Genomic DNA, 23154 nt, shown 5'->3' with positions numbered 1-23154 from the left:
GGAGAGAAAGCAATGGAGAAAGAAGATAATATGTAAATGATGAATTCCATTTTAATCTTTGGATAAACTTTGAGAAAAGATGGACAGTGGATGATGGACTGAAGTGTGAGGGGCAGCCAATTGCCAAAATAAAGGAAACACCGACATGAACTGTCTATTAAGAGCATTAGGCCTCCATGAGCGCCAGAACATCTTCGGGGCACCATGGCACCTTGATTGTGTCTGGCACTAGAAATGTACACATATTTACTTTAGGTTTTCCCTTTTATTTTGGCATTTACCTTTAGCTATGTTGTTACCTTCGCATCTGGGGATTTGAGCAGCAGGTTGCAGAGTGGTGTGTAGCAGGCAGATGGCAGCACTGTGTCCTCAATGTAGGTCAGTTTCAAACGCAGTGACCCCAGGTCGTCAGACTTGGACTTGTTACCATTCCCTTTGGGCTGGAGGAGATACCTATAGACCACAGGGTGACAAACTGCCGCTCAGTGTGCTGCGATGTGAGGGGAAAGAAGATACTATACGATACCATGCTTAACTGAACCCCTCAGCAGGACAGCCTGATGGGCAAGTGAATTTTTAGGATCCCTGAAGCATATTGAAATGAGCCAAAACTATAGTTTGGGTGTCTGACATTACCAACACACAGGATCTGATGTTACAATCCCTTGTGCTATATTGGGAGACTACCTATATAGAAACCAAGCTTGACTGTGAGAGGAAAAAGGTGAGTGAGAGTGGGTATGTCACTGAGGCTACAGGCCGGGCACCTCCCATCACAGATGTGGTTTTGAATTAGGTGCACAACACCTCTAGAAGGCTCAATAGTAAGTTTTGGTGCCCCACAACCACAGACACATCCGCACCACTATCGGCACTAATCAGAACTAGACTCCTCTATACCACCTTGTACCTACAATTACACATAGCTCACAACATTACACCAAATAACTTCTATGTTCGCTATTGGTCTAAGGCAACAATAAGCTAATGAGACAGATGATCCTTCTGGCTTGAAACAGCCTTTGAAACTAAACTGTACCAGTAATTACAGGCTGAAATAAAAGATGACCCTGCTGGGTTGAAATGAACTTCTGGATATTGTGCTGTGAAGGAATAACAATGCACTGTCTGAACAGCTGTGGAAAAATACACTGCAAAAGGTACATAAGCAACTTATTGAGGCAATAGATGTGGGAAATATTGCCTTCAGCACAGACAGGGATAGGTAAACGGGAAAAAACTGATGTCATGAACAAAGTGGCCTGTGCATCATGGTCTTCATACTGGATCAATGCTCCTTTTGGAAAGAAATGAGCATCATGCGGCTTCTACAGCACAACCATTTTAGTAGTATATGAAAATAAATTCCCGCTCCTAAATTTGTTTCCTTTGTGCCTCGATTTTTTAATTTACGGGCATAAAAGCTCCTTGGAAAAAAAATCACCATAGTGTCCGGATGTTTTTTTTCCTGCTGCCAGACACTTCATATTCTTTGCTAAGAATTTTAGATGTGATCAGGACAACACAAAAAAGCAGGAAATAATGGAGAGAATGCAGAAAAAGAGGAGTTCCAATTCAAAACGAAAGGGAGCTGTTAAATCCAAGAGAGCGAGAGAGAGAGAACCATCCCCGATTACTTTTGGATGTGCATGGTTGCATACTTTACTATTTTTGCCACCTGCACATCTCCCTAACAGCCAACAGGTGGAGCAGAACACAACATCATCAAATGCGGAGTTGAACTCTGCAGTGCTTCAAAAGCTGCAGCTATGTTTGTCCATAAGCTGCTTGATCGGTAATCGTGGCACACAGACATCGCCACTGCTGATTTTATAAAGCCGAGCTGTGTGCATGTCTGTTGCACGGAAGATCACCAGCCTCAACACGGGACATGAGGTGCTGCCGCTATGCAAACAGCCTCCCACGCACTCAACTCACAGCCCTCATGTAAAAACAGATTGCTATCTGGCATAATCCCATATCACCTACACTGACGCACAGCTAGGGCACATCCACATAGCACAAGGGAACGACTGCTGAACATGGAGAAATCTAGCAGGATTTTCAAATCGCATTTTGACAGCGCAGAAAACTTAGCCTTACAGCAACGCAGAGTATGTCCTGGTGCCTTCTCAAAATAAATTGTGCGATGAACTTCTGGGCTGAAGTCCAAAACAGAAATCTGATCTAAAAGCTAAGAGGAAGGTGACTAGGCAATGACGTCAGAGTGACAGCCTGGTGTGTAATAAACACGGGAGAGGAGTGGCATGCGCAACACAGGTCCCATTATCTGCCCTGTTCATCTCTTCGACAGCCTATTCATTTTCACCCGTGTCAGCAGATGAAAGCCTTTCGGTTAACGCAACAGGTCCGTGTGTGTGAGAGCATTTCTGACTGCATGTACAGTAGTAGCCTACATATGAAACAGTATGGCAGTTTCACCAAGGTGCTTGAATCACAAGAGGTAACCCTGTATCAACAGGGAAAACTCAAGTGCACAAAAAAGCAAAAGATGTTTTAATTTTTGACAAAACCAATATTGTTGGCTGCATTAATTTAAACATCTATTCATTACATCAACAGAAAAATGATGAATAATAGATAATATAATGTTAATAATTACAGACAGATCCTTACCAGGCCTTGTGGATGTGATCACTCCGCAAGATCTTGACAGAAACCCGCGTCTCCCCCAGAAACACATCCTGAGCCAGATTCCCATTGTTCCACAAATCAACTCTGCAAAAGTTAGAGGATGGGAACTGAAACAATTTCATTCAAGTACAAACAAACAGCATTAAAATAAATCAAACTGCATCAAATCGAACAGCATGGCCGCATAACCACCCAAACTCAATATATGAAAAAAATAAATAAATAAATAAAAAAAAGTTCACTCCTGAGTGTTGCTTACCTGCTTGGTGCATGAAAGCCAATACAATACTCGTGCAATGACACCACCTCAAATCCAAACCTCAAAACCATGCATGAGTGTTTACCTTTGAATCTGTCTAGTCTTACCCAGTGAGCTATGAGTCCACTGTGACGGAAGCCCCACATATCCTTAACCAGAAACCAAGGCTCTCCATCAGTAGTCAGAACACACCAAATTCACTTTTTGATCCTTTAGTTGTTAAGAAAGAATTTTTGTTCTGTCAAGACTATAGCGGGAGATAGATAGACAGAGAGAGAGAGAGAGAGAGAGAGAGAGAGAGAGAGAGAGAGAGAGAGAGAGAGAGAGAGAGAGAGAGAGAGAGAGAGAGAGAGAGAGAGAGAAACAGGAGTGAAAACAACTTACTTGATCTCTAGTTTTTCAATGTCCTCCTCCTCCACTTGGAAATGTGACTTTTTCGAGTAGCTGCTGGACCTTGTGACCTGAGGATGAACACGTCAACCAATTCAGGCTTCTCCACCGCCCACCCCCGTAGCTTCACAGCAAACTGCCTAAAGGCTATTCTGGCTTACTTAATCACAAATAGTGAGCAGCTTTTTGTGCCATTTTATTCCAATGAATTTAACAAAACTAATGCAGTTATATGCCCAGCAGACTTGTGCAAATCTGTGTGTTAGCTGGACAGAGATGCGCAATTTACCTCAAAGAAGAAGGTCTCCTCAAAATGAGGGTCGCTGGTTTTCTTCTTTACCTTCGTTTTCTTCTGGTCGGACCTGAGGAGACAAGGCACAGAAACTCTTTGTAGCCGAGTTTGGTATTTTAAGAAGGTTTCCCTGTTGATCAATAACCAAGATATGTTTCATGTTAAGGTTATATTTATTTGCATTTCCTCTAGAAGTTGTTGAAGATGTGTGGGTGATTTTGGTTTCCTGAGACCCTGGTTTTCTTCTTGGCCTGTTACCAGATCAGTTCCAGTGGGTGCTATGGTATAAGAATGGCTCTTATTTGGACATTTACATTTTGGACATCAGGATAAATAGACAATTAAGCTATAATTGCATTTTTTGTGTGCATTGAGCAGGGTAATTATAGTTTACATTTTTCCGTTAATATTTATTTTTATATAGTTTTCTATTATCATTTCAATTTCAGTTTAGATTCAGTTTTCAGTGTGAGTTTAGTAGTTTTAGAATAGTTTTTATTAATTAATGAATTATTATTATTTATTTTTTTTCACAAATGTTTAGCTTTAATTCAGTTTCAGTGTACTTTTAGTATTTTTGGTTGGGGTGCTATTTTTTTTTAAAGGTATAAAGGTATTTTTTTTAAAGGTTTTAAAATGTATTAAAAAAAAGGTACATATGTTTGCAACAGGTATTGTGTGTACAAACATGAAATCATAAATTCTATTTAAAGTGTATTTACATAAATTTCTCAAAACATCCTGAACTAACTTCAAGTTGGGCCCACTTGGTTTCATGGTGCACAAATGAAATGCACTAGCAGATGCAACAGCGATCTGAATTCAGACTATTCAGCTCAAAATAATCACAAACAGGACTTGTCTTTGTTGTCTGTCTTTGCTCAAAATTCACTCTTTTATCCTGCACATAGACAAAAAGATTAAAACTAAAAGCATTTAAAATATTTTTTACAAGTTTTACAAGCAAACAAGATGGTTTAGTTCAGTTTAGCCTAGTTTTTATTTTTGTTTCAGTTAACAATGTTTTTTAACACCTAGTGTTTGTCTTAGTTTTAGTTTACTACAATAACCTTGACGCTAATCAATACAATGTTTATTGTTCTCACTTTTTTCACTATTTTTTAGTCAAGGGCAATTTTCCAGCTGTGGTGAGGCATCACAGCTAAATGAACGTAAAGGAAAAACCTTGCTTACTTATCTATTCATTTATTCAGATAAATTGGCAGCAGCATCCTGTTAGCGTAGTTAACAATAAAGTTGCAAGTCAATGGAGCAACCAAACTGCTTCTATACTGAAACTCATCCTAAACCCAGCTTTTCACAGACATGCATGGAAAACAATCAGTTGTCTTTGTTCTTAGGAACAGCAGAGTTACCTGGCAGGTCCAACGAGTGACACGGTGGCAAAGGGGTCACAGTTCTGCCCACTGATCAAAGGCAGGCCCTGGCACTCTATTATCCTGGACGACACAAAGAGACAGGGAGGGACAATTAATACAACTAATGCACAGAGAACATGACATGGACACAATTCAGCAGTGTATACCCTTACTGCTGTGTTTATTTATTTTTTATTTAACAGCAACAGGGTAGTGGTCAATTCACTTTCCATCCAAAATGCTAGGTAGCTGATGAAGTATTCTTTTCTTTTTTTATTCACCTTTTCTTGAATTTGAAAACATTCTTAATGCAACGTTTTCAGTATTTCAAGACATTTTAATTTATGAATTGATTGACCTTATAGTAAACTGACTCCAACCTTGTGAGGCATCAGCTACCAAGAATGTAAAGTATTGCATCTTCAAAGCATAAAATCTTTTTGGTTGATTAAACAGATACCGCAATTGAAATGAGGTTCTTGACATTAATGTATTACATATTACTGCACATATTACTGCTGACAAACAAATGAAAAAGAAAAGTAATGTCACTGTTGCAGTTCTGAGGCTTTCTTGATGTGGCATCAATGGTCATAATCACAATTTAGATTTAGACAATTTAGATGATAATTAGATAAATTCCATTTAGAAAAATTCCTACCAAGTCCCTAAAAAGAATAAATAGCACCATCAGATTTTCAACAACATAATAAAAAGAGCACTACACATTGATACAAATACGGTGTTGCATTCTAATCTTGGGAGATGTAATTGCCCTTATGTTTGGTTCTTTGCAAACAGGGACCTAATTTTTTTTTTCCACAATTGTTTCAGGTAAAAACATACATTGTAGCCACCCCAAACAGGATGTGGCTGCTAAGCAGGAGCCACCAGGGAATAAGAATGAATCCATCCCATCACTAAGTGAGGTCAGACAGAGATGGAGGCAAGCAGAGAGAATGGCAGGATGTTTGTGTATCATCTTCCAGGGTGTCATGACAATATTCCCTGTAGTCCCTCTCTCTCTTCTCTACAGCCCCCCTCCACCCCCCTCTGGCCCTCTCTGGTGACTAATCACACTGCAACAGGATTTGTTTTCAGAATGGCATGCAAGTACAAGCACTAAAATTGTGCAATTTACAGGATGGATCCCTTTGATTTTAATTTTGCTGCCCTGTCTGGGCAGGCTGATGTAGGAGAAGCCTGCTGTACGCATCATGTGTGCACGTAAAGGGGATGCAGACAGTAAGCAAGTGACAGTTTAAGCCGACAATCTGAGTGACACAGTGAATGACGGCAGTAGAAAACCACAGCGGTTGCAGTGTAAGGAGCGCAGGCTTCCTGCCGAGATGCCATCACTTCCTCCTGCTCTCCATGTATGAATGGAGGTGCAAAAACAACACACACTGACTGACACAAACAGCATGAGGTCTAACACGCACGCATACTGTACATGTCCAACCCAATTTTAATCTCTAATCCTAAAGTAAGCGTTTTCCTTTGAGAGGACCATCCTCCCATGTCATTGTACTTGACGTTTTGATTTGAAAAGTAGAATTAAACCTGGTACACAACACACACACACACACACACACACACACACACACACACACACACAGAGAGAGAGCCAGTGGGAAAGCTCCACTTAGCGCACACATACAGGGACAAGTGGCATACAACTGCACACTCGGGGGACATGTTGAAAGTGGAGGCAATAGAGGTAGTAATCCTGTGTGACATAATAAAAACAACCCAGGAACCCAATGGGAGCTAAGGTTGGGAATTGATATGGTTTTATCAATGCTGATTCCTTTTTGACAATCCTTTCTTAACGAATCCCTTACTGGTTCATTTCTTAATATAGATTACCTCTGTAGACCTTTCTAACAGGGATGTTCCCAAATCAGAGAACCATATTGTCAAAGCACGAATAATGTGTTTTTACCAATATGATTTGGATGTTTTAATAGTATGCCTATGATGGTGGAGAAAATATATTAAAATATAACTCGACTGGCTTTTCTCAGTTAAACTCTGAACAGAAGGTGCGGGGTTTTGCATGTTCCAGGTTCTGCTGGTGGTGTTGTTACCGCCTGCGACACACGGAGATGTAATAGAAAGAGAGAAAGACAAAGTTGGTTGTTTGTGCGCTTTTTGTTTGCTACGAGAACGGTCTAATTATTTTGAATAATTTTTTGCTTTTTCTTGTCCCGGCAGGTCTGCTCCTCCTTTGTGACGGGGAGTCTGTTTGACTCAGAGTGGATGAGGACTCTCTGTCCTGAGTCTGTTCAGTACAGCAGGATGTTGTGTCTCCCCATCACTCCACACCACCCGTCTTCACAAAATACAACTTAGAGAAACTTGAGTAGGGACACAGTTGCCAAAGATAAAGGCTATTCCTCCCAGGGAAGCTTTTGTTTTTTCTTTATTTTTATTTATACCAACATTTGCCGATTAAATAAAAAAGGTAAAGTTAATTTTTTTTTGTTTTTTAAAAAGGTTGATAGGAAAAACTATAAACCCCCCCAAAATATATGGCATTTTATTTGCAACATTTTTTTCCCAGACCATAAATGTTCAGTGTCCCCCAGTGAGGGTCTGGGATGGTTGGGCAGGTCGTGCAAAAAGAATTTGCAGGATTTTTAACATTTCAGTCTAAACCACACTCACTTCCAGTTTAAGCCCTGCCCACTTTGCTTTATCCGAGCACAAATACAAATGCATATAATGTGGTTGGTTGAACAAATACATATAGAAATAGCAGCATCATTCTCCACACACCGCTACTTTACAGCACCAAAAAAGAAGTCTGGAACTGACTGATTGAAATGCTGCGACCAATCCCAAATTAGAATGAGACTTCCCTAGTTCCCCCTAGGCTGGCAATAGGAGGAAGTTAGGTACTCACCGGACTAGTAGCTGCTGACACACGGTGCCGTTCTCTGTGATCAGTTCATTCAACCGCATCTCAAGGTGAACCTTACCCTGTTAGACAGGAGGAGAGTGGGCAGTGAAAGGTAAGAGTGGAGAAACACCAAGGATTTCAAGCAGATTCCTAAAGGTGGGATGAAGTCGTGAGGTCTCAGTCTCACATCAGGTTTCAAGTCAAAAGTTACATGTCAAGTTGCAAGTCCATTTGTGGGATGTGACATATCAAGTCAAGTTACAAGTAGAAAGTCAAAAGTCAAAAAACGCTAGTCCACCACTGCGGAGACCCGGGTGCGTATCCCGGTGGACGCACGTCCTTACAAACACAATCGGCAGTGTTCGCTGGTGGGAAGCTGGCGAGGGAACCGTGGAGCACATCAGGAATTTACGAATTTACAACAAAAACGCTATTATGGAGATCAAACTGTCTCATACGATTAATTTCAGAATTTTAACATCTGATCTTCTAACAAGTTGTCATTACATTATTACAACAGAACACTACAAGTAAGTACATCCTCTAACCAGAACATAAATAAACAATAACTTAAACAAGACATTCTATTTAAAAGCCCTTAAACAGAGTCCAGGCAGCTGGTGAGTGGGATGTCAGAGAACCAAAGAAAGAAATAAGAATGATTAATTGTAATATTTAAACTAATAAATCTTTCTAACGAATAGGGCTATCAATGGTAACTAAATGAAACCATGTTTTCTCTTTCTGTACTGCAAATTAACCAGAAACTAAGTGATGGGAAAATCTAACAAAATAACAATGTTAAACATTAACAGATCTGGGATACTTAATGTGGCGGTGGTGGTAGTGTAGACTATAATATGTCCTGGTGACAAATGCCATTCCTTCAATCCACTTTGTCACCCAATATCATTTTATTTATTTCACTGTAAATATTTTACTACAGAAATAGAAAAAGAATAGAATAGAAAAAATGATTTCATTGCACTTCTTTTGACTCAAGTTCCAATTTCTTTTATACGATCAAATTTTCTGGGTCTGGTTGTTTTAGATGGTTAAAATGAACCAGGTCCTGAGACTCCTGGCCTAGCTCTAGCTCATGCTTTTTGGTGGTTCAGGTTAATGGAGGTACCATAGTGTGAGCCACAGCAGCTGTCATGTTTGTGAACATTCAAAAGTCTTTATGGGGTCGGATGTGGTGAAGGCTGCCTGCCTCGCCTTCGGAAGTGTCAAAGAGAGAGCGACAGAGAGAGAGAGAGAGAGAAAAAAAACACTAAACAAAAACGCCCACACACTTGGACTCTCCCTCTGCAATTCAGCAGTATGAGTTGAGCTGAAATAGCAGGCAGTTCTTTCTGATACAAGATATGCTTTTAGCTAATAAAATGACAACTACCAAGTCAGGATTAAAATGGGCCAATATCATCAGCAAATTGACACTCACATTTCCATGCGTTTTAGCTTGTAGGCCTAGCTATCTTAATTCCAGGGCAATGAAGATGGTCAAATTTGCCAACACATATGATTCTTTGCCACAGCTCACTATTTTGTCTATTGATCTTGTCTCAATAACTGATTCCTGTCATTGCAATTTTGTTATCAACTCAGCAAGTTGACTAGGACATCCATCGAGCGAACACAATTCATAGAACAATCATGCATACAGTCCCCGTTTGGCCACAAACCAAACCAGAGAGGCACTGCAATAACACCTCCATCACACACACTGATGTAACTTTTGAGTTGAAAGTGTCTACTTATGAGTGAATCAGTGTAGCAACAATGCCCAGAATAGTCTGGCGTGGGCCAATGGCAGCTAGAGTCAACATGTTAGCTACAGCAGCACAGAAGTGGTAGTGTGCTGTAGCTTCATCCACCACACCAGACCACTAACTATCTCATCTAAAAAGAATTATGCTGTTGAAATCAGACGGCCCACATGAGTTCCCAATGGTTGGTAGAACAGAACTCCATTCCTGATAGAATGATCTATTTATATCATAATATAATTAATATAATAAGTAATTAATATATGATAATATAATATCATATTATATCATCATTATACATTACATTATATAATCTATTTATTTATGGGGTTGCATAGCACAGTGATACTCCCATTCTCTTCACCATAGAGACTCAGGCGTTTCTGAGAGACACAAGCCAACTGTTAGCTGCCACCACACAACTTGCTGGCTTCTGACAAGACCATCACCAAACAGCAGTCATCACCCCCAGTTATCACAGCAAGCTAGCCCCCACACTACCTGGCTGCTAGCTGTAATCTTAATTAGTCTGTTTATTAGCCTGTCGCCAAACAGTGCTCATTAGCCATAGCTACAGCAGCAAGCTTACTACCTTAGCCAGCAACCAATCTAGCTTTGGTCAGGCTCACTCCAACGGCAAAACATAAGAGACAACACCCATCAAAAGGTATAAAATCTCAGCAAAGGATACCCATGCAGTGTGCAGAGCCTGCGTTGGGCTGCAACATGCTCAGGCAGCATCAGCCTCTCCCGACTCATGTGATCGCTGTTTGCAGTTTACCCTTAAGGCCCTGACACACCAGGCCGACGGTCGGCCGTCGGGCAATGTCGGGCCGTCGGTAAGCGTCGGTGTCCCTAGTTTTTGCGGTGTGTCCCGCACCGTCGGCACTAGTCGGACCCTGTCGGCGTCTTTTCGGCCGATTGAGCATGTTGAATCGGCGTCGGAGCCGTCGGTGAGAGAGATCACTCTGATTGGTAGTTCGTGTTTTGCCTCTGGATGATTGGACTGATAAATTCCTTCAACATGTGGAACTGAACAGGAAAGAGCCGAGCGAAATTTTTAAAATCGGAGGTTTCATTTATCTCCAGCTCTCGAGACAGGTTCGGGAAAGCCCCTTGAGCCTGTCGCTGGAGTAACGTTATTCATGATTTCACCCATTTAGTGCGGTTTCTCCTTATTTTTCGCCTCCGCCTCTTCCTTTCTTCTTCCACAACCAAAAGACCAAGGACTGACAACGCCAGTGCCATTTGCAACTTCTTATCAGACATAAGGTATGGAGAGTTATTTCCCCTCACGCAGGCGCAGAACGTACGTGCTAGTTGGCCGTCGGGTGTAGTCTTTGCGGTGTGTTCAAGTGCAACTTTTTGGACCAGACGCAGGCGACGTGAGGCGACGCAACAGTCGGCCTTCGTCGCCGCTGGTTCTTTGAAGTCGGTTTGGTGTGTCAAAGCCTCTGTCACAGACTACCTCACCAGGCTAGCCTGTTCAAGCATGACCCCATGGTAGGGGAGGTTACGGACTCCATGGACTATACCGACCCGGGAGCACCAGGCAGTAGCTGGGACGACCAGCTTGATACTGGCAACCCGCTAAAATTGTTCCTACCACAGGAGACGAGCGGTAACCTCACGTGTAAATCAACCAGACCCATTAGCAGGAGATAATAATGACTCCAGCATCTGAAGCTCTGAGGAAGATGGCAATGACAATCTCCTATTTCCATCCTCAGGCTGTGTCTCCCAGCCAGTTTTATTGAGACCAGAAAAGATTGACGCTAAGGGTGCACCACCCCTGCCAGTACAGATCTACAGGATCTGTAGATGGGCTGCGGACAAGCTTGACGTCCTTTGGCCTACAGTGCAGGCAGAAGCCCCCACCACACACTATGAAGGAAAAGTAGCCAGGCCTAAGGGAGTAGCCAGACAACTACCATTCTTCCTTGAATACTTAGAAGAGATTATATGCTGCTGGGAGAAACCACTCTCTGCTGCAAACCCTGTGCAGTGAGAGTCTGCATTCAACTACATGGACATGAAGAAGGGAATCTACCACATGCCCACGGTCAAGCCATGAGTCGCCACTCACTTGCACCCCAACCAGAGGTTGTCCATGACTTGCTGTGGGCCTATCGTACCTTCGAGGGCAAACCACCTGCAGTCCTCCTTGATGGAGAAAGCCTACAGGTCCATTGCAACAACAGTAAGGGCCCTAAATGCCTCCTCTCTACTCCTGGCATACCAAACAGAGTTAGGCAGATGACAGCTACTCCAGAGGCTGAGCTGTGAGATAAAATCTGTCTTCATTGACCAGTGCCTGCAGAGTCCTGAGCACCATGATCACCCAGGAAAGGGCACGGTGGCTCAACTTCTTGCCTGACAAGAAGAAGTGCAACATCCTGGACAAAGGAGCACAGCAAAGGACAAAGGGGTCAGCATCCTGACCCCAGGGGCATCATCGGCACTGCTGTTGCAACCACGCAAAAGCAGTGAGAGGAGGAGAAAAAAACTAAAGCCATTAAGGCCAATTGATACTTCTGCATTAAAGTGTCGCTGTAGCTACACCTTAGGTCTTTGCAGTGCCGGCATAGTCTGCAGAGGCTGCAACCGTAGCTTACACCTCTCCAAAAATGCAACTGTGCGTAGGGCAACGCAACACCACAAGAACTGTGATGGGCCCGCTTCGTATTTCCTCCTACCTGTGTCGAGTTGATGTCCACCAATAGTGAAGACAATGGAGAAGATCGAAGATATACTAGCTGAAGAGGTTGGCAAATATGTTAATTTGTAGGACACCTCATCTCCGAATTATAAAGATTACCAGATGTCACAGAATTTGTGGCGAGAAATATCCCAGAACATGCATTTCAGAGAATGTAAACAGTACTACTTCTGTTATTACTTCCTTACCACCTCTGACTCCAATATTTCAAAAACAATATATCAAAATGCCAAAATGCACAACATTTAAATACTGAAAAAAACAAAACAAAAGTTAAGAGATATTTGGATGAACTCCCATTGCGTGATATATCACATAAAGTGTCTTTCCTGGAACCCACCTGGACTTCTGAGTTGGGATCTACTGGCTGAAGGCTGAACCAATGCTCCTTCCCACTGTATTTACACAGGTCCTCCTTTCGGATGGACACCTTGCCTGAAAAGACACACACACACCTTCAACTCAACCATTCAGGGGAGAAATTATGTGTGTGTGTGTGTGTGTGTGTGTGTCTATCAATGACTTACCAACAGACAGGTCCCTTTGGAAAACGCTCTTGGCGTAGACGTAGAAGGATAAACACTGAAATGGCCGTGGGATCTCAAAGTAGAAGTCCTCTCCATAGAAAGGGCTGCAAATTAAGGCAGAGGTTTAAACTATTAATCAATCTTTTTTTTTTTTTATAAAACAAGCACATACTAACTAATAAGATGTTCATGAAAAAGCCTAATCAATGATCAGTTATTTAGGCCTATTGTTGATTGTGTGCAACATCAATCAATGTTATCAAACTAAAAGATTAATTTTGGTGTGGGGTGTAACCTTTTCCTCTGGTATCTCTATATACTGTGGCTGTACATGCTGTGTTTTTTTTTGTTGTTTTTTTTTTAGGACTAACAGACTGACCCTACTGACTAACCCACTGACAGAGTGACTTATACTAGCTGCTGGTTGCGGCTAAAATGGTCAAGCAATGTTAGTAATGGACTGGCTATTGTATTGGGTGTTGTAACGTGCTGCAAACACAGTTATTGTCTCTTTATGTACATATTTCCATACTCTCAACTACATCCTCGCTGTCCACCTTGCAATGTATGCAAGGTCCTGTGCAATTACGTTGGACATCTTGTTACATCTTGTAATTAAATGAAACAATGTTACATTAATGGTACTGGAATAAGTATAAAATAACATAGATCAAATATAGAATAGTAATGATATTGAATTAAAAAAAAATACATATACAGTATATCTTTAACCTTGGTATTGCATTTGTGCCTAAACAGAATAACATCAATAACATAAGAATCTTAAAAACGGATCGTATTAATTTACGGAGAAAATAAACCGTATAACTGAGCAGAAGGTGGACAACACGGGGTGCCCTCCTGACTCAGTGGGTTAGGCAGAATGGTCTTGCAATGTTGCAATCTAGGTTTAAATCTGTGTCACAGCCTTTATCATCCCTTCACTCTCCCATCTTTCCTGTCACTTTCCTCATTATATTATCTGATCGTGCATAAACATTTACCTATGAAATGGGGGCCAGGACAACTAAAACCTGAACAATATCTAGAAAGTGATACAAAAGAGAGGGCAAACTAAACGGGTTTACTTTGGAGCAAACTCTTGGCCTGTAAACCTGATGTCAATTTTTCTATAAACGCTCCAAACAAAGTACACCAAGGCACAGCTATCTACTGAGAAAAAGTCAAGCCTCCATTAAATTGGCAACATCAAATTTTAAACACAACCAACATTGGGTCAACCTAGCAGGTCTTGAACCAGGTCTGTATTTGAAGACAGAACCTTCCTTCCATCAACAATCATTAAACAACAGGTGCTAAATATAGCCTAGCAGCGAAGAGGTTAGGTCTCTTGTGTTCAGCACGAGACTGGCTGCCCTGTAGGAGCTGGCAGAGAGACAGAGGGCAGGAGCATCTGTGCCACTCAGCTCTGCCAAAGTAACTACCTCACGACCCGAGATGGGACCAAGAGCTGGACAGCTTGCCCTGACATAGCCAATTGTAGGTTAAGCACTAGTTCCATGTACATGCTGGCTGCAGATGGAGCACCTGTCCCAAACAGGCTGAATACCACTCAGATTGTCGTACTGGATGTTCCAAGTAAAATTGCAATCATTTAAGTTTCAAATCAGTTTCAAATCAAGTTTCAGTTGAGTTGCTTTAGTCGGGTTGATGTATTTAGGAGGTCAGTTCATTTGGAATAAGTCTCAAATGAATGGATTGTTGTAGGCATGTAAACCACTGAACAGACACTCACTGGGTACCTACATAGGCCTGTTTTCATAAAGTAGCCGACAGGAGTATGGTAGTATGGTTTTGAAGCAAAAGGACTATTCAGAGACAGCTTTGCCTCTCAAGCATTACTAGAATTTATAAGGCCATGTGCCCTGACCAATGATGCTTGATGTTTCCATTTTCTGAGAATTTTTGTGAATACAGGACCTGGACAATAGCCTGTATAACACACAGTCATACTTGTATAAATGTTCTAGTCTGCTAGTAGTGTGAGAACTTGGCCCTATAGCTCTTTAATCCCTACAATGACGCTTCCCTCTCTACAACTTATGCATCTTGGATGGTGAAATATCTCGCCCGACACTTCCGCAGAAAGGGTTTGGGCAACACATCCAGTGCTATGCGTACACCCACGCATCCTCCAGTAAATGCTCATCAGCACATGGAATTATGTACTTGTAGCCTCCACACTCTCTGTATACACTCAAACATACACCCACTATACTCCCTTCCTTTCTGCTGTCATTCTAGCTTCCCAATAATGTGACGGTGCTAGGTAGAACCACTTCACCGCAACTGTTTGAACATGCCTGCTTTATCCGAGGGATCAGCTGCAATTAGAGTTTCCGCTCAGCCTTTGTGTCTTAAAACCATTAGGAATAGGATACCGTACAATAGGAGAGAGTCAAGCACCAACACATAAAAAACACACACCAGGCCATATTTGAGTGATTATTAAGACGTGTGTAAACAGAGATTAAGGTAGTGAAGTTGAGAGTGACACAGAAAGACCGGACAGGAGAGCGTGGGAGGACACACTTCCTCAGACACTGTAAAAGCCCTTTGAACGGGTTTGAAATCAGGAGAGAAAAAAGCTGTTGTGAAATACCTAGAGAAGGCAGGCCCATGTTTACAGTGAGCTGTCCGAGACTGGAGGTAGAAACATTAAGTTCCCTGATGCCCATCTCCCACACCTATCTGTGAACGGCTTATGAACATGCAGCCATTTGGAAAATAGCTCATTTTAGTCTGCATGTTTTTGATGTTGCCCAACTCGCCTGATACCCCCCACACACATCCAACTCTGAATCATATTTTTACAGTTCCAGTGAACATGTGATTAAGAACTTGTATTTAAAATGGGTAGGCAGCGATTATCTAAACTCCATAATGTCCCAGACTTTGGTGTAATTGACTCTCCATTCTCACAACAGTTTTTGGTTCATTAGATTTTTGGTTTCAATGCTTTGTTTTGGCTTGAATTACTAAAATAAAATAAAAGTACTAAGAATAACAACTTATAACTGGACGTTTCATTTTCCCAACACTATCCTTCTGAAAGGCTTAAGGCCATGCCATTTCTAGTTTTCATTTGACTGAGCTGTGTCTAACATCAGAGGAATAAGTGCCCTCCAAATGACATCACTCAGGTCAAATTCAAACGCACTAAACTCCATCCAAAGGAACTTGTGCGAGACAGTTTAGGGAAAGAATTGAGATTAAGTTCAAAAGCAGTAAGCTTTGTTTTTGTTGGGCATTTTCCAATGGATATACTGTATCATGAAAACTGGAAAAAAGCAATCGATATATAAAAAATAATAATAATAATAAAAAGCTCCTGTTGAAACCGGATGCTGCATATCATATAATATCACCTCAATGTTCATGTCAGCAATCATGGCAGCTGCACAACACCCAACCCTAGTAGATACAGGCTAGATTAAAAAAAAAAAACAGACCATTCTAGCATAATTTTAGTTTTTTGCTCATTTCCTGCATTCCCTCACTGATTTACATCACTGTCAATTTTTCTGCAGTGCTTTTATCATGTTATGAAATGTGCTATTTTTCCTTTTATGCATATTTGTTTTCATGTGCCCTGATGAAGACTGGAATAGCCTAAATATGTTAGCATCTCATTTATAGCCTATAATCAAAGTATGTGTTGTCCAACTTAGTATTTGTGAACTTTAATATAAAGCTAATGTAAAAGTTGACCCTGTACTGTAATATAAACATCATAACACCTAAATATAACTGTTAGGAACTGCAACTGCCTGTAGAACTGGAAATGAGCTGGTAATGAGATGGGGTTTGGAACTGGACTCCTTGAAATTTACTGCATGGATATGAAAAGTTTTAGGGGTAACCTGCTCACCTGAGGCTTTTGTCAAACACCTTGGTGCGGAACACCTCCTCTTGATCAAGACTGATGGTGCAAAAGGTACAGAGATCCCGTTGGCGATTTGGCCCTGAGACTGGACCCAGGTTCTTAGCTTCACCTGCAGGACCAAGACAAGAGCATCATTGCAATCAGGACTGGCCTCATAATTACAGCAGTGTTTCCCCATGCATAGATTCGCTTTTGACAATGTATCATACCCCCCCTACCATGCATTCACTACAAAAAACGTCTATTACATTTTATATTGTAGTGTTTGAAAATGTAACATTCACATAATGTGTAGCTGAGGACAGGAGCTAATGACTTGGCCAGCCCCGGTGGCACAGTTATGGCACAGGTTTCAATCCCCACTCAGGCTATTCGGTAACATTTCGCCATTTCTTGTCACTTCACGTTCTACAGCTACAAATTAAATACTAAAAGAGGGTCAACTGACAAGTTAACTAAAAAGGCATTTCAACTGAAAATTAGACCTTCAAGAGTTTCTGAAAACACGTGCATGTAAGTTTCAGATTTTGAATAAGCTTTACCCTGGTAATTCCCTGCAAGAATTAGGCCTATTGGCAGTCCTTGCATCTCACTAATTTGAACAGCTATGATATGCATGAGTTTTGATTAGGAAGGGCCGACTGCTAAGCTAAATCATAATAGATAAAACATGGCCATTTATAAGAGTGAGACTGACTCTGGCATGGGTTAGTTGTATTGAGGCTGATTCAATACAGGCTGAGCTTAATCAATCAGTGCATGTGATTGCAGTTCTCTATGCTACACTTCTGAGATATGCTTTCATATTCAACATCCTCATGTTGCATTTAAGGCTTGCAAGAGACTGAGTCTTGCCAGTTGCCAGGGCAAGTTGCAGAGCGGATGTAGCTGAAGTAGACTTGAGGCTCATATGTGGTTGAAAACATGAAACATCAACTTCCTCAGTATAACCAATGGCGACAGTACAGCGCTGATTCACAAATGACAAACACCTTTGTAACACACTCACCACTTGCATGCAGGCAGGCCTAGATAACAGGCAATGGTTTTATGTTATTGTGTATAACACATACACAAAAAAATGCACAAAAATCAAAGCCAGATAAGTGGTTAGACCTGAAATGTCAGCACAGCTAAATGGCAATCATTCAAACATTGCACTCTATCAACATCTTCACGATGAGTCAGATTTAGACTGACGGATTACAGGGGCATGGGCAGTAGACTATATTGGTCCTGTAGGTTTGAATAGGTACCCTAAGCCCAGGGGAGAAACTGAGAAAAGCCAGCACTTGGATCAGCTCGTTAACATGCTATTAATAATGGTCCCTGGCTAATCCTAGAAATGGCCAGAGACTTAAAACAGCCGAGCTGCTAAAGCTTGGACTAGGTTGACCTGGTGGGAGTAGAACACACATGCACGTAAACACAAACACATACACTTGAATAACTCCATCTCTTCTATGTCATTTTCACTAAAACAGAAACATATCACCCTGTGAAAACCATAAGCCAAAGGTCAGACAGCGTGCCGCAACAATGGTTGTCTTCGCTGAGGACCGCTTAGTCTGTTTGCCCTTTACCTATAAGGCCTCACCTCAATTATCCTGATTATGGTGTATATCAAGGCATAAGCAAATCAAAATATAATGGCTATGTCAAAATTGCTTATTAGAATAGAACACATCTTCACAGAATGCCAACTCCATTGATGCCTCCAAAGATGTAGGCTAAAGGAAAAAGAACAAAGTGTGAACGAGGAAGAATGAAGTTTCGTAAGACAGCAAAGTGAGTTACATGCCATGATACTTCCTCTATTTTGTTCTGCTTACGGTTTTCTCATTAATTCATAGTAGTGAAACTGACATTTGTCTTCCTATTACTGTGTGCCTATGCATACTTTTAGCTTTGCTGCTAGCCTATATTCTCCTTAGACAGAGTGGACAGATACAGATTAGCCACATACTTACACCTAGTCATGACAGGGGCTACACTTACTAAAAAAATATATCTAGGCTATAACTTAGTTGCCTAACTGCAAATTGGCATTAACCACAAAAGTATGGTTTTGAAGCAAAAGAAGAAAAAGGCTTTCTTTTCATAGTAAATTATAAAATAAAAAGCCCTCCTTGGTGTCAGTTTGTTCAGAACACCTCCCTCCTGGGAGTTGAACACCGACCATAGAATTGTCCTCTCCCATTAAGACAAAGCAAAGCCACTGGGGGATATTTAAACCTAGCCATTTAATCAATTAACTGGGACACCATCATGGTCAGGATGGTGCAGGAGTGGACGCTGGCCTTAGACATCTTGAATCTGAGTAATCTGCCAAAAACAAGAATTACACATTCAAACAGGCACAACCTCCTGGCAGGTGCGCCAATCGACCAGCCCATGCATGAAGATGACGAATCTGGCTTGTAAGCTATTTGGGTAAAAGCCTATACTTCCAATTCAGACTCTAATGCAATGAGTATAGTAACAGTAACATAGAAAAAATTGACTAACATGAACTGTTTTTGAGGCATCAGCTAGCTATGCTACCAGTGATGCAGTGGTAAATAATCTGACACTTTATTGATTATTGTAGTAAATTCTCTTTTGCCTTCCCACACAGGGTGAGCTACACATGTTTGGAGACACAGGGCTTGAACCCTGGTCATCCAGCTGAAGGACTGTCTCTTTAACCACTTGGTCACTCCATCCACCCCCCTCCCAAAAAAACAATAAATAAAGGTGAGCAAACTATGACCTCCAGTTGGTGATCATCATAACAAGGCAAACAACAGTATAGACAAATAATAATTATTATTTTTTTAAGATAATGTCTTCATAACATTATGTTTTAACATTATCAGCTTGGTACAATTTACGATGACTACTAGGCATTTAAATAATGAAGATTTAAAAAGGTGAGTAAACTCTATTCCGCAAATAAAAAGGTTGGGTTACCCTCGACTACATCGCTGCCTGTGATATATGTGATTGCGGCTAGCACATAACTTGGCTTGCAAAGCCATGGTAAACGCGTTAGCCACAGTGGACCTGGCTGGTTGGTAGTAGCTAGCCTCCTTTGCCACTAACGTTAACTTAACGTTAGCTGCCTAGCTTATCGGAAAGCTGAAGCCTACACAGAACGGCAAGTTCTAAAAACGTTCACAACTTTTTATTTTAAATAAAGACAATGGCTAAATCACCCAGCTAGTGAGGGCAGTTTGTTGGGTGGCCGTGGAGCGCCCAATGAATGAATCATTCACAACAAGCTAGTAGCTGCTGCTAGCATGCTAGGCTAACTTAACGTTAACCAGCAGCCGACCGACCAGATGAACTGGCTGTCTCCCCCGTGTCGACTGTTGATAACACACCGCGCCCCTCCGGCTTTCCCCTCGCCGCTCGTTTGTTTTCCTGACATCTCTCCTCTGTGAGAAACGGATAACATCGGCTGGGTGTTCAAACTTACATATTTTCCCCCGCAGGCTCTGTAAAATCCGAATTCTCGCGTCGTCTTCTTCCGCCATGGTCCGACCTGACTGTTGTTGCTGCTACGGTACATTCAACGCTGGTTTATCATATCCGTTTATGAATGCAGGCAGAGTGGGGCCAGCCCCACTGCAGCGTCACGCAAGGCCCCGTACACACTAGTGCTTTAAAACTTTGAAGAAATCTGTCGCTTCCTCAAAAGTCGCTCGTTTACTTCGAACCACTTAGGACACGATCTGGAAACATTTTGAGGGGTTGGAAAGGCTTTCAGGTCGCTGGTGTTGCACAGATTGCATCGCATGTGAGGAACACGTACTTTGTTTGACAAAATGTCAGTCTTTCTTTCACCCTTTGACTGTGTATGTGTATTGTGTATGTGTATGTATGAGAGAGAGAGAGAGATACATATGTTCATGTGGCCGTGATAAGAGTGAATAAATGAGAGTATTGTAAATTATGTAGCATACAATATTCACATCAAAAATGCTTAGGGGGGGCAGTAAAGTTTCAGTTTCAAAATTGTAATCGAACGTCAGTACTCTTGTGAAGCTCAAGAGGGGTTGGTATTGTGCGCAATCTGTCAAAGAACAAAACAAAACACGAAATATAACGATATAGATTTTACAGACGGGCGCACGGGTAATATACACATCATGATGGAGACAAATTGTAAACACACACGTTTCACAAAGAAAGATTTAGGCTGCTAATATTCACTGAAATATTTAGCTAGCTAGCTATAATATGGGTTTTATTAGACGGTATCTATTCATTAGACATGTATGATAGCCATTCTAATGTAATATTGCGACATAATTTCATGCATATTTGTTTAAAGAACACCTCTGATGATTTTTCTCTGTCGCCTTTTTAATGGACAAAGTTGTTGGCTATATGAGTGTGATTGCTCTTCCCCATAGAAATATGGGTTGCTGCTTCTGTCAGTATAGGATCATTCAGATGATGCTTGCAGTGGGGTTGTTTTTCTGATTACTTAATGTTTCTTGAATGGGAATATTACTATAAATCTCAGTTCTTACACTGAGTTACCCATACCATAATTGGGGCCATCTTTCACAGTTTTCTATAATTAAAATTAGATATGCCAGGATTTTATAGGAGTTTATTTAGTCGATATTGTTTGGTCCACTTAAACTAAATCTGTGTCATATCAAAAACTCATTCCAAGTAAACTGCAGGCCTCTTTCAATATTATCTCCTTTTGGTAGCAGAATGATTGACATCCTGTGTTTCTCTCTTCTCCTCCAAGGTGATGTTGCCGTTTGGTTGGGTGAAAACTCGGGCCTACTCCACAACACTGACAGAATCAGGCAGCCTCAGAGAGGACTCAGGTAACTCATAGTACTCAAGTGCACTGGTCCCCTGCTACGGTCTTGCACACTCCAGTCCACAACATCTAGATACTGAACAGGTTACCTCTAATCCTGACGTTGTACCTAGTTATTATTTGTGCATACTCGGTACTGCCCTTAACTCTACATGAAGCATGTGACAGCCTGAGCTAGTGGTTCTCAACCAGTATGTCATGCAGTTCTCAGGTGTGCCTTCAGAGTTTGCTGAGATGCCAAGGTTATTAATGTTAAAAAAATATATCACGTGTCTTCATTAAACCAGGTTTTTTTCCCCCTCCAAAGTAATGCAAATAGGGCCTCGTCCGGCACCTCTTGCATTTGTTACCACTTTGTAAATGATGAGACTAAGTCTTGTGTGACAATTACAATCAATAATGTGGCACGCTGTGAATATGCATGTCTCTCTGACGTGTTCCACAACACTGAAAAGGTTGAGAACCACTGATGGTATCATACAAGTCAATGTTGCGTATTGTAATTCACATTTCTTTGATAAATGGGCTATTAGTGGCTGCAGTACAACATCGCTGGCACTTGTCTTTTCTTTTCATTTCTACATTTAAGTGTTTGCAAGCATGGTATTAGCTCCTCACTGTATTATACAATGTAAAGATTTGACCTTAGGCTACATTTAGTGCAGCTAATCTTTGCTCATCTCAAAGAGCAATGGGATCCTATGTCATTAGCTATGATTACATAGTGTATTATGGTTCACAGAGAAAGTAAAATTACAATGTGGCTCGCTTTTTTGTCTGGGATTGTATCAGTATCAAGACATGAATTGTTGAAATCATCAGTATTTTAATATCTAATAATTTCTTTATTATTTAATGACTTTTTTGTTACATTGGGATCGGGAAAAAAAATTACTCACTTTCTGCGGATGGAATGGGATAGTCTAAAGAAAAAAACTGTGTTGAGGAATACCTTATACCTTTAGCTTATGGCCTATCTTTTACAACCCAAGCCAAGCCTCACAAATAAGCCAGGAAGTAAGGAACATCTGTAGATTGTGTCTTGAGGCCCAGACTCTAAATGCAGATATGTGTGGAGGAATGGTGGGTGGGAATGAACTTCTCAGATGTGCTGCTGGTCCCCGAAGGACCAGAGAACTAATGTGTGGATTTATATTTAGGAAGTTGTTTGCCATGGAACAGTTTTTGTACCATTATTTTCCAATTTAAATCTTGATAGTATTTTTTTTCTGTACCCCCAAAAAACATCTTTTTTTCATGCTACCATCTGACTGTTAGGTGTTTGTCAAACAATTGACACTGGAAAGGCTTCCAGGAAAGACTTCCACTGGAAAGACTTCCAGTGTCATTGAGTTTTAAGTAATTTGCGGTACGTGACAAATCCAGACTGGTGGGATTTATTTAAAAACAAAAAAAGATATGATGCTGTTTAGTCTATAGAGTAAATTTATAGGCAGGCATGTATCGTAACTGTGCTAAATAAGGACAATATGTAACTAGTCAGAATATTAACAACATTTATTT

The 23154-nt window shown here is 41.1% G+C and overlaps 2 protein-coding genes across 2 annotated transcripts in view; one reads left to right on the top strand and one right to left on the bottom strand.

The window, feature by feature from the left end:
* rasa2 (RAS p21 protein activator 2) overlaps positions 1 to 20384 on the bottom strand; it is a 34351-nt gene extending 13967 nt beyond the window's left edge. Inside the window, exons 1-10 of the mRNA XM_071925502.2 lie at positions 20263 to 20384; positions 16788 to 16911; positions 12896 to 12999; positions 12709 to 12803; positions 7884 to 7960; positions 4973 to 5056; positions 3594 to 3666; positions 3299 to 3375; positions 2638 to 2739; positions 300 to 453 (exon numbers count right to left, since the gene is read on the bottom strand). Of these exons, the coding sequence (XP_071781603.1) occupies positions 300 to 453; positions 2638 to 2739; positions 3299 to 3375; positions 3594 to 3666; positions 4973 to 5056; positions 7884 to 7960; positions 12709 to 12803; positions 12896 to 12999; positions 16788 to 16911; positions 20263 to 20320 (948 nt within the window). The 5' untranslated portion in view covers positions 20321 to 20384. The remainder of the gene's footprint in view (positions 1 to 299; positions 454 to 2637; positions 2740 to 3298; positions 3376 to 3593; positions 3667 to 4972; positions 5057 to 7883; positions 7961 to 12708; positions 12804 to 12895; positions 13000 to 16787; positions 16912 to 20262) is intronic.
* A 67-nt stretch (positions 20385 to 20451) lies between these two features.
* Positions 20452 to 23154, top strand: part of trip12 (thyroid hormone receptor interactor 12) — a 54868-nt gene continuing 52165 nt past the window's right edge. The window contains exons 1-2 of the mRNA XM_078284301.1: positions 20452 to 20583; positions 21553 to 21634. The gene's annotated coding sequence lies outside the window, so the exon portion shown is untranslated. The remainder of the gene's footprint in view (positions 20584 to 21552; positions 21635 to 23154) is intronic.

Source organism: Centroberyx gerrardi, chromosome 6 (assembly GCF_048128805.1).
Source record: "Centroberyx gerrardi isolate f3 chromosome 6, fCenGer3.hap1.cur.20231027, whole genome shotgun sequence".
NCBI classification, from domain to species: Eukaryota; Metazoa; Chordata; class Actinopteri; order Beryciformes; family Berycidae; genus Centroberyx; species Centroberyx gerrardi.
The sequence above is the reverse complement of the archived record's forward strand: the minus strand, read 5'-3'. Positions and strand labels throughout refer to the sequence as shown.